Here is a 12,762-nt window from a genome sequence, read left to right as displayed (position 1 = left end):
ATGCAGATGAAGGCATCACTTTCAAGGTATGCTACTTTGGCCTAGAACATGGGCCTTCCCTCTAATTACTCCACACCTGAACTCACTGTACCAAATTCTTTTCAACTTCTCTAATCTTAAGCAGCACTTATTTTTTCCATCTTTCCTCACATTTTCTTGCTTCTTCTTCCCTTTCTTTGAGTTCCTTTTTTCTCTTTCATTCCTTCCTTTCACTTCCCTTTAGAAAGTTTTCTATCTCAATTTTCTTGTTACTTTGCCTTCCTAATCTCTCAAATTCTCACCAACTTAAAAGCTGTTTTAACATAAACAGCTCTATGGCAATACCAAAACTGGAGTTTATTCTGCAGCTTTTTTAAAAATCCAATCCCCTGGATTTGTTAAGTTTGTGATGGTTTCCTAAAATGCCTTTGTGCACAGTGATTAAGTGTCTTACCTGAAGGTCTGTGCTTTAACTGCTTATACAGATCAATGGCACGTTGTTCCCTACGAAAGAGAAAACATGCTTCCAAAAGTGAAGATAACTCAATGACTAATAAACAACTTGAAATGAACAATATTATTTGAATAGAGTATAAACCTATTTTAAAGCAAATACATATTGCCAACAAACATTTTACACAGCATTTCACTGGGTAATAAGCAAGATCTAAAAATGCAAAGTTTAGGTACACCTGGCTGGCTCAGTCAGCAAAGCATGCGACTCTTGATCTTGGCGTCATGAGTTCAAGCCCCACACTGGGGGTAGAGATTACTTAAAAGTAAAATATTTTTTAAAAAATTTTAAAAATTAATAAAAATGCAAAGTTTAATATACTTCATATCTGCTCTGATCTACCATCACATATACAACATCTCTGCATCAGAAACACTTAAATGGGCAAAAATGAAGGCCTGTGATTAGGGTAAAATTTTTAAATTTCTATCCAGACACTTAGGAAGTTAACCTCATTTAGGGCATTTAATGGACATAACTTGGGCTAGAACTATGGTAAGTAGGGCAACAGTTTGTAACTTAGAATACTTGAAAACCTGTTAACACTCACATGAAACGATGCTTTGATTAAAAAAGCAAAGGTCGGGGCACCTGGGTGGCTCAGTGAGTTAAAGCCTCTGCCTTCGGCTCAGGTCATGATCCCAGGGTCCTGGGATCAAGCCCCACATCAGGCTCTCTGCTCAGCAGGGAGCCTGCTTCCCCCACCCACCTCTGCCTGCCTCTCTGCCTACTTGTGATCTCTATCAAATAAATAAATAAAATCTTTAAAAAAAAAAAAAAAGGCAAAGGTCATCCCTGAAGTTATTTCCAAAATTTCTGTGACTAAGAAAAACTTCCTTTTAAAATATGATAGCAATGGGGCATTTGGGTGGCTCAGTTATTAAGCGTCTGCCTTCAGATCAGGTCATGATACCAGATTCCTGGGATCAAGCCCTGTGCTGGGCTCCTTGCTCTGCGGAAAGCCTGCTTCTCCCTCTCCCACTTCCCCTGCTTGCATTCCCCCTCTCGCTGTCTCTCTCTGTGTCAAATAAATAAATAAAATCTTTAAAATAAATATTAATTAATTAATTAATTAAATTATGGCAATATATTTGGAGAAAGAAAATCTATGGAAAAGGAAAAATATAGGTTTACTCTGCCAGATACACGCAGAAAGTACCACCTGAGACAAAAAAATTACAGACATCCATACCAGCAACACAAGACTTCCTTACTTACAGAGATTCCATTAAGTCTCCCTGACGTCTTCCATAAGGGCTCTTCTGCAGCTCCATGATTTCAGTGTGTAGAGACATGATCTGATCCTCCAGGTAACCAATGACACCCACCTAAAATATGATGAAACACAAAAGAAATTACAGGCTCACCACCACACAAAACAGAAAAGAACTCAGAGAATGATTTGCTGCAACAGCAGGAGAACTAAATGATTTAACATGAAACACTGACTTTGTTCAAGCTTTTTTATCTTTCAGATTCTGAAAATCTTTCATACAAGGACAGACTTAATACCCATGCTTCTCTCTTTTCTCTTCTGACAACAGTAAATTACTAGCATTTGCTTTCTCCTCCTGAGAAGCAGAAAAGACAGAGGTGTCACTAACAAGACAGAGAAAAAGTGACCGCCAAAACTGCTGTATCTCAGCTTTATGATCTTCACAGCCTCTTGTGCCCAACTGCCTTGAATAAGAATGCAGAAAGATAAAGATAATGGGTTTCCTACCCAAGGATATAAACTGCTTTACCCACGTCCTTCAGGTAGTACTGGCATTCAGGAGAGTAACAATTTAGTGGGACCATGGACAGATTTAACAGCTGAGGAAGGAATATGCCTCCAAGACAATGAACTATAACCAGCATGACCACATATAGAATTTATTGTTCAAACAAGCATAATTTTGAGAGTAAAAGGGAGTAATTATGGCAAGGCAGGTATAAACTGGGACCATTTCAGGTAACCAGGATGTATAGCTATCCTATCTAAACCACTCAAATTGAGTCCCTTGTAGGGATGGGTCCTGTATTTTTATTCAACCTCAACCCTGTGCTGTTTCATGGGAGCATTTAGGCCATTCACGTTGAGAGTGATTACTGAAAGATATGATTTTATTGTCATTATGTTGCCTGTGAAGTCCTTGTTTCTATAGATTGTCTCTGTAATTTTCTGTTCTATATCACTTCGGGGGTCTTTCTCCTTTTACAGAGCCCCTCTTAATATTTCTTGCAGGGTTAGCTTAGTGGCCACATATTCTTTCAGTTTCTGCCAGTCCTGGAAACTCTGTATCTCTTCATCCGTTCTGAATGGCAGCCTTGCCAGATAAAGTATTCCTGGCTGCATGTTCTTCTCATTTAGTACCTGAATATGTCCTGCTAGCCCCTTCTGGCTTGCTAGGTCTTTGTGGACAGGTCTGACGTTATTCTGATGTTCTTCCCTCTGTATGTAAGGAATCTCTACCCCTTAATTGCCCTTAGGGATGTTTCCTTGAGGGGTGCCTGGGTGGCTCAGTGGGTTAAAGCCTCTGCCTTCGGCTCAGGTCATGATCCCAGGGTCCTGGGATCGAGCCCCGCATCAGGCTCTCTGCTCAGCAGGGAGCCTGCTTCCTCCTCTCTCTCTCTGCCTGCCTCTCTGCCTACTTGTGATCTCTCTCTGTCAAATTAAAAAAAAAAGGTTTCCTTGATTCTGAGATTTGTTGAGTTTTACTATTATATGCCGGGGCATTGGACTGTTCTTCTTGATCTTGGGAGGTGTCCTCTCTGCCTCTAGGACACGAATGCTTGTTTCATTCCCCAGATTAGGGAAGTTCTCAGCTACAATTTGCTCAAATATATCTACTAGTCCTCTTTCTCTCCCCATTCCCCTCTCAGGGATCCCAATAATTCTGACATTGGAACATTTCATGGCATCGCTCTAATTCTGTTTTCATGGATTTTAAGGTGTTTGTTCCAGGACTCCTGTTCCTTCCTTTCTATCAGTTTGTCTTCTACATTACTAATTCTTTCTTCTACCTCATTTACCCTAGCTGTTAGAGTATCTAGCTTAGATTGCATTTCGTTCATAGCATTTTTAAGTTCAGCATGATTAGCTATCATTTCTGCCCTTGAAGAATCTATGTTGCCTTTAATGGTTTTCCCCAACCTAGCTATTTCTTCATAACTGTAACCCTGAAATCTACTTGCTTATATCCATACCCATTTAGGTCCATGGGAGAAGCCACTTTCTCTGATTCTTTTCTTTGTTGGAAATTCCTCCTCCTAGTCATTCTGTTGAGGGGTGGTTGAGGGAATATATAGAGTTGAAAATATCAACCACCTTCCAGGCAAGATGCACCCTTAGAAAATTTGGAGTGACTGGAAGCCACCACACCAAGAAAACCAGCCAAAATGAAATCCAAGAATAAGATTTATAAAGTTAGGGGAAAACGTGGGGAGTGAGGGGAGGGAGAAATCAGACTCTCTCTTCACAGATGACATGATATTTTATGTGGAAAACCCAAAAGAATCCACCCCTAAATTACTAGAACTCATACAGCAATTCAGTAATGTGGCAGTATACAAAATCAATGCACGGAAATCAGCTGCTTTCCTATACACTAACAATATAACTGCAGAAAGAAAAATTAGGGAATTGCTCCCATTTACAAAAGCACCAAAACCCGTAAGATACCTTAGAATAAACCTAACCAAAGAGGTGAAGGATCTGTACTCCACAAACTACAGAACATTTATGAAAGAAATTGAAGAAGACACAAAATGATGGAAAAACATTCCATGCTCATGGATCGGAAGAATAAACATTGTTAAAATGTCTATGCTGCCCAGAGCAATCTATACTTTCAACACCATTTTGATCAATACCAATGGCATTTTTCAAAGTACTGGAACAAATAATCCTAAAAATTGTATGGAAACAAAGAAGACCCCAAATCACCAAGGAACTGTTGAAAAAGAAAAAGCTAGGGGCGTCACATTGCCTGATTTCAAGCTATATTACAAAGCTGTGATCCCCAAGATAACATGGTATTGGCACAAAAACAAACACATAGATCAGTGAAACAGAATAAAAAGCCCAGATATGGACCCTCAACTCTATGGTCAGTTAATCTTCAACAAAGCAGGAAAAAATATCCAATGGAGAAAAAACAGTCTCTTCAATAAATGGTGCTGGGAAAATTGGAAAGCTATATACAGAAGAATGAAACTTGACCATTTGCTTACACCATACACAAAGATAAACTCTAAATGGATGAAAGACCTCAATGTGAGATAGGAATCCATCAAAGTCCTAGAGGAGAATATAGGCAGTAACCTCTTCGACACTGGCCAAAGCAACTTCTTTCAAGACATGTCTCCAAAGGCAAGGGAAACAAAAGTGAAAATGAACTTTTAGGGCTTCATCAAGATAAAAAGCTTCTGCACAGCAAAAGAAACTGTCAACAACACAGAGGCAACCCACGGAATAGGAGAAGATATTTGCAAATGATACTACAGACAAAAAGCTGATATCCAAGATCTATAAAGAATTTCTCAAACTCAACACCCAAAAAACAAATAATCAAGTCAAAAATGGGCAGAAGACACGAACAGATACTTCTCCAAAGAAGACACACAAATGGCTAACAGACACATGAAAAAATGTTCACCTTCATTAGCCATCAGGGAAATTCAAATCAAAACCACACTAAGATACCACCTTACAGCAGTCAGAATGGCAAAAATCGACAAGGCAAGAAACAATAAATGTTGGAGAGGTTGTGGAGAAAGAGGAACCCTATTTCACTGTTGGTGGGAATGAAAGGTAGTATAGCCACTTTGGAAACCAGTGTGGAGGTTCCTCAGAAAGTTACAAACAGAGCTACCCTATGACTAGCAATTGTACTACTGGGTGTTTACCCCAAAGATACAGATGTAATGAAAAGAAGGGCCACATGCACCCCAATGTTCATAGCAGCAATGTCCACAACAGCCAAACTGTGGGAAGAGCTGAAATGCCCTTCAACAGATGAATGGATAAAGAAGATGTGGTCCATATATAAAATAGAATATTACTCAGCCATCAGAAAGGATGAATCCCCAACTTTTGCATCAACATGGATGGAACTAGAGGAAATTACACTAAGTGAAATAAGTCAAGCAGAGAAAGTCAATTATCATATAGTTTCACTTATTTGTGGAACATAAGGAACAGCATGGAGGACATTAGGAGAAGGAAGGGAAAAATGAAGTGGCGGAAATCGGAGGGGGAGATGAACCATAACAGACTATGGACTTCAGGAAACAAACTGAGGATTTTAGAGGGAATGGGGGCAGGGGGATGGGTTAGCCCAGTGATGGGTATTAAGGAGGGCACATATTGCACGGAGCACTGGGTATTATATGCAAACAATGAATCATGGAACATTACATCAAAAACTAATGATGTACTGTATGGTCACTGACATAACGTAATAAAAAATTAAAGTTAAAAAAAAAACCACTCATAAAAATAAAAGCAATAACTACCATTTATTATGTACTCCCATTTAACCTGCATAAACCTACTAAAAAGTCCACATAATATAATATGGAAACTGAAGTTTAGTGAGGTTTCAGTTTTATCTCATTTGCCCAAAGCCCCTTTTTTTTAAATCAACTATGGTACTTCTCTCTACACACACAAAGCATCTACTAGATTTTTGTCTGATATTCAGGAATAACATGAAAAATATTCTACATACCAAAACCAAAGACAATTTCTAAGAGAGACCTCAGGAATTAATAAGCATATAGAATGAACTAGTGAGGGGATGGCTCAGTGGGTTAAGCCACTGCCTTCGGCTCAGGTCATGATCTCAGGGTCCTGAGATCGAGTGCCGCATCAGGCTCTCTGCTCAGCAGGGAGTCTGCTTCCCTCTCTCTCTCTCTGCCTGCTTGTCTACTTGTGATCTCTGTCAAATAAATAAATAAAATCTTAAAAAAAAAAAAAAAAGGATGAACTAGTGATCTTACCTCAGCATAATGGACAGCCTTTTCTTCCATTTCCTTCCATGCTTTTAACATTTTTTCTGAGGCTAAAAAAAAAAGTCTTAATTGATTATGTCAGAAACAGCCATACCTTTAATTACTGACCTATCTACTTTCTTGCCATATCAACATCAGAAATGACATTATAGGTTGAATTGTCCCCCAAAAAGATATGTTGAAGTCCTAATTTAGAACCTCAGAATGTGAGTTTATTTGGAAACAGGGTCATTACAGATGCAATTAGCTAAATTAAGATGAGGTCATCTTGGAGTAGGGTTGATTAGTCCAGTATGACTAATATCCTTATAAGAAGAGAAGAGATACAGAGACCCAGATATAAGAAGGGAGAGCTCTACGTTGATAACAGAGGCAGAGATTACAGGGCTGCAGCTGTAATCCAAGGAGCCAAGGACTGTGGGCAAACCATGAGAAGCAAGGAAGAAGCAAGGAAGTATTCTTCCCCATAGCTCTCAAGGGGCTCATGACCCTGCCAAAACCTTGATTTTGGATTTTCAGCCTTTGGAACTGTGAGACAGTAAATTTCTGTGGTTTTAAGCCACCCAATTTATAGTAACTTGTTATGGCACCCCTAAGAAACCAATATAAATAGTTTTCTCTTAAAAATGAAAAAACAAAGTAATACATGAACATGATTTTTTTAAAACTCAAACACTATAAAAGGATATACAAAGAAAAGTCTCTTTTCCTCCTCTCCACTCTAAGGATCTTACATTAATCTTTTGTTACATAGACACATGACCTTTTCCCTCACAAGTGAAACTATCTCTACATGCTTTTCTTTCTTTGATTTTTTTTTTCCCCAACTTAAAACATCATTGCCATTAAAGACCTAAGTGATCTTTTAATATCAGTACACAGGTCTACGTCATTCTTTTTCAACCCTTGTATAAGATACACAAATGACTAGTCAGAGATAATCTGGTGAAAAAATTATAGTGTTTTGTCACTCACCAGAATGCCTATTATACACAAATAGAAATAAAACATCAATCATAGGACCAGCTCTAGTGGGTAAACTGATTCACTCAATTAGACACTGCTGATCATTTATTCTGAGATACACATACCTTGCTCAAGACAAGTATATGGACAGGATTTGTTTCCCAAAGAAAGAATATGTTTTATGACAGAAAACAGAAATATTGGTGGTGGCCCCTTCAGCATCTTACATTTCCTAATACATATGAAGGGAGAGAGCTTAGAGTCAAATATTGAAAAACTAGAGGCTGTGTACTATATTAAAAAAAAAAGGGGGACTCGACAGTAGGTGGTTTTGAAGAAAAACCCCTAGAATTATTTGTGTAATTATTTATAGAAAGATAAGTAATTTAAAGGGGTGCCTGGGTGACTCAGTGGGTTAAAGCCTCTGCCTTCGGCTCAGGTCATGACCCAGGGTCCTGGGATCAAGCCCTGAGTCAGGCTCTCTGCTCAGCGGGGAGCCTGCTTCCCCCCCACCCTCTCTCTGCCTGACTCTCTGCTTACTTGTGATCTCTGCCTGTCAAATAAATAAATAAAATCTTAGGGCGCCTGGGTGGCTCAGTGGGTTAAAGCCTCTGCCTTCGGCTCAGGTCATGATCCCAGGGTCCTGGGATCGAGCCCCGCATCGGGCTCTCTGCTCAGCAGGGAGCCTGCTTCCTCCTCTCTCTCTCTGCCTGCCTCTCTGCCTACTTGTAATCTCTGCCTGTCAAATAAATAAATAAAATCTTTAAAATAAATAAATAAATAAATAAAATCTTTAAAAAAAAAGAGAGAGAGAGAAGCGGTTTAAGATTTCCCTGGTTGGGGCGCCTGGGTGGCTCAGTGGGTTAAAGCCTCTGCCTTTGTCTCAGGTCATGGTCCCAGGGTCCTGGGATGGAGTCCCGCATCAGGCTCTCTGCTCAGCAGGGAGCCTGCTTCCTCTCCTCTCCTCTCTCTCTCCCTCTGCCTGCCTCACTGCCTACTTGTGATCTCTGTCTGTCAAATAAATAAATAAAATCTTTAAAAAAAAAAAAAAAAGATTTCCCTGGTTAAGGAGTCACCTCAATACAGACTTTGTATCTTTTTTTTTTTTAATATTTATTTATTTATTTATTTGAGAGAGAGTGAGAGAGAGAAAGAGAATGCACGGGGCGGGGGAGAGGGGATGAAGGAGAGGGAGACAGAGTCTTCAGCAGACTCCATGCTGAACACGAAGCTCACTGTGGGGCTCAATCTCGGGACCCTGAGATCATAACCTGAGCCAAAACCAAGAGTTGGACACTTAACCAATAATGCCACCCAGGCACCCCAAGACTTTTTATCTATTTTTAAAATGAGGCTTGAAAATCAAAAGTTTAAATTGCTTTGAATTTTTCTGGAGTTATACAATTTTAGTCCAACTACAGTCCAATTGTGGGGAAGTAAAGTTGCTAATCTAAAGGTTAAAAGGAGCTACTATTTAGTACAAACACTGTTTATGATGACTTGAGGCAACCTGTCTCTTGTTCTAACCTGAGTGTAAGTGAAACAATGGGCTATGAGGCAAGAAGGAAATATAGTAGACAGCAGATAGCAACATTTCTTTCAAACATGTTACCCAAACACTTACATATCCCATAAGTCATCTGCTCACTGTATCTTTCCAAGTCAAGCTGAATGCTTTTGTGGAAAAACTCCAATTTAGCTTTCAGTTGCTGAGATGCTGAGATCAAAGTGTTCTTCATTTTTGTCAAGTTAGCATTGTATCTAAGAAGACTTAACCTAAACCATAGCAGGAAAAAAAAAATCAGTATTTCAGAAACAGTGGACAAAAATTTAATAGCTTAACTTGCTGTAAATCAAAAGCCTACATTTCTATTATCAATCCGTGAGAATTAGTTAATCTCTAGACTCTAGTCTCTAAAAACTCCCTGTCTATGATATTCTAAGATAAAACAATATTCTTATACTATGACCTTTCAGGAACTACCCTCAAGCTATTGCTATTGGATGGTTTCAGACTATTAGTAAGAATTCTTAAAAAGTCTGGTCAGAATATTACAATTACACTTCAGATTAGCCCAATATTTCAGTATTGCATGGAATACTGTTTAATGAAAACAGCAAATTAATTCTTGAGCATTAATGCACATGACACTGCACCTATAAATAATAGAATCCACTTACATTGCTGCTCTTTGTCCCTGAAAGAGCCTGCTGTAGTCTTCTTTTAGACCAGACACATAGTGTACTGCTTCAGCCCATACTTTACGCAGCTGTATAATTGGAAGCTGTATTTTGCTGTCCCGTACTTTATATAAAAAGATGGGGAAAAAGAGAAGGGAAGTTACTTTTAAAATTTTAGAGTTCATCTATCTTTCTTTCTGATTTCCTGTCCATACAAATATCATTCCTCTAGATTCTAGAAACTGATACTGGAAAGAATCAATTGTTACTGTTTCACTCAGTTCAACATACATTTACTGACCTGCAATACACAAGCCCCATTCCAGGTATGAGGGGAAATAAAAATAAATAATCACTACATAATCACAAAGCTTGCAGTTATTCCTATATCTTTTTTTTTCTTGCATCTAACGGGGAATATTCCCGTTTTTCTCCATTAATCGGAATTCTTTATTTCTTTCAAGTTCTAAATGAAGTCCCGTGTCCTCCACAATCTTTCCACGGTCTTTCCTGCCTCTGAATAATAAATTTCATCTCCTGGACTACCAAACCAACTTCAGGAAAACATACAGGGTAACCAGCAGTTTAGTAAAATATGCCTTCTTCTGGGGCGATTGGGTGGCTCAGTGGGTTAAAGCCTCCGCCTTCGGCTTGGGTCATGATCCCAGGGTTCTGGAATCGAGCCCCACTTTGGGCTCTCTGCTCAGCAGGGAGCCTGTTTCCTCCTCTCTCTCTCTCTGCCTGCCTCTCAGCCTACTTGTGATCTCTATCTGTCAAATAAATAAATAAAATCTTTTAAAAAATATATGCCTTCTTCAATGCCAGATATATAAAATTATTTATTGATGGTTATCTCTTGCCCTTAGTAAAGGGAATGCTACTTTCTAAAACCATGGCAGGGGTACCTGGATGACTCAGTCGGTTGGGTGTCTGCCTTTGGCTTAGGTCATGATCTGAGAGTCCGAAGAGTGAGCTCCCTGCTCAGCAGGGAGTCTGCTTCTCCCCCTGCCGCTCCCCCTGCTCATGCTCTCTCCCTCTCACTCTCTCTTTCAAATTAATTAATTGATTCATTAATTAAAAAAATAAAAGTATGGCAGATATTTGTTAAGTACAATGAAATTGCACTTTAACATTCTGAAATTCTCCAAGGCTGAAAGAGATTCACCCTATACTTTAAGGTGGCAGTTATAGTCTCCAATATTCTTTCCCAATGAAAACATTCAGAGAAATGATACTACACTGGGTTAATACTGAAAAACCACAATATCTGAAGTAGACTTAAAAAAAAAAACTATATATATCTGGAAAAATCTTTGCCTCCCCTAATAATTAACAGTCTCAAATAACCTTTCTTCTATTCTTATATACCCATTCTTACTCCTGAGACTTCCTACAACAGACAAAACAAACAAACAAAAAACCAAAAACCAAAAAACAAAAACGAAATAACCCAAACACTTTAAAGAAAAAGAATCTAGGTAAGGGGAGTCTTTCTCCCACACAAACAAATCATATATTTAAAAAAAATAAAAAGGTCTAAGAAATGATACTCCAGTAGCAAAAAGCACTCCTAGTGTCCAGATTTTGGTTTCTAACACTATTCTCCAATTAAAGGAACCAGGGCTCCTTGGAGAAATGGCTGATCCTAGGACTGGGACAAGAAACACACAAGACAGACATGGAATATGTTTTGGTGTCAGAAAGGAAGTGCTTAAAAAAAAAGAAATCAAAAAACCCTAATTGATGGCACAAGTGAAAGAGGGAGAGAAAGCCAAATAAACTAGCTCCTAGTGACCAAAAATGCAGCAATTTGAAGAACAAAATAAATTAGTCTTGGGTTATAATCCAAAGTATAAGACAAATATCCATGTATCCATATTGATAGAATAAATGACAATAAATTAATAAATGGGAGAGAAGAGACAAATCTCATATGCAAAAGAATTCCAAATAAATTATGTATTATATCCTTAAAAGAGGGGAAGCGTAACTCCTTGGGTTCTACATAGTGACTTCCTTCACAGTATGGAAGGGGTCAGAGGGGAGACTAAACTTTAAGGTGGAAAAATCTGAGAGACACTACGTTAGCCAGGTGATCCAAGGTCATCACTGAGTCATAAATCACATTGAAAGTATATACTCTTCATAAAATGTGATGAAAATGACACTATTTCTGTGATGTCTCAAAAGCCTAACCCTATTCTAATCATGAGGGTAAAAAAAAATTCAGACAAACTGCAACAGAGGTGCATCCTAAAAAATATACTTGACCAGTATTCCTCAAAGCTGTCAAGGTCATCAAAAACAAAGAAAAGTCTGAGAAACTATCATGGCCAAGAAAAGCCTGAGGAGATAAGACAACTAAATGTAATGTGGTATCCTGGGTGAGATCCTGGAACAGAATAAGGACACCAGATAAAAACTAAGGAAAAATGAAAAAAGTACGGGCTTTTGTTAATAATTATATATTATTGGTTCTTTATGTACAACAAATACACTATACAATATAAGATGTTAACATCTGGGGAAATGATATGTGTTGGGAAGGGGAATAACATGAGAACTTTGTACTATCTACTCAAATAACATGAAAACTTTGTACTATTACTCACTTTTCTGTAAATTTAAAGCTATTGTTAAAAAAACTAACAAAAAGGTAACACGGAGGAAAGATTACATAATTTTAGCCCTATGCCCAGTCTTGTTCTTGATTTTATAATATTACGCTTGATTTTAGTTTGGGGTATACAGAAATGTATCATTTCTTTGAAAGAAAAGAATAATTTTCACAAGATAAATGAAATAATTTGAACATTAAGCAGTATTCATACGATAAAACAAAATATTTGAACATGCTTAAGGAACAACTAGAAAGCAGGCTGAATTAATAGTGGAGACTCATTCTTCTATGAGAGCCCTATCCTGTGGAAAGTGAGTCTTCTTCCAAATGAGGGATCTAGAAGTGACTTGAAATCTACAATTTCACCTTCCAAACTATATAAATTCATTTTTTACCACACTTATGAACCCAAAGTATGATATAGATCAGAAACACCAAAAGACCATTTCTACTAACCATACTGAGTCAAAATTATATTACTTCAGCTTTAATCCTCAGTTAGTAT

General features: G+C 38.2%; 1 protein-coding gene across 2 annotated transcripts in view; it reads right to left on the bottom strand.

Moving 5' to 3' along the window:
* The window catches only part of CHUK (component of inhibitor of nuclear factor kappa B kinase complex), a 43,899-nt gene that overhangs the window by 11,902 nt on the left and 19,235 nt on the right, over positions 1–12,762 (bottom strand). For both annotated transcript variants that reach the window (XM_080823258.1, XM_080823259.1), the window contains exons 12-16: positions 9,638–9,761; positions 9,081–9,232; positions 6,479–6,540; positions 1,712–1,821; positions 434–483 (exon numbers count right to left, since the gene is read on the bottom strand). In XM_080823258.1, coding sequence (XP_080679384.1) covers positions 434–483; positions 1,712–1,821; positions 6,479–6,540; positions 9,081–9,232; positions 9,638–9,761 — 498 coding nt within the window. The remainder of the gene's footprint in view (positions 1–433; positions 484–1,711; positions 1,822–6,478; positions 6,541–9,080; positions 9,233–9,637; positions 9,762–12,762) is intronic.

The sequence above is a fragment of the Martes martes genome (genome assembly GCF_963455335.1).
Source record: "Martes martes genome assembly, chromosome: 14".
NCBI lineage: Eukaryota > Metazoa > Chordata > Mammalia > Carnivora > Mustelidae > Martes > Martes martes.
This window is presented reverse-complemented; position numbering and strand designations above follow the sequence as displayed.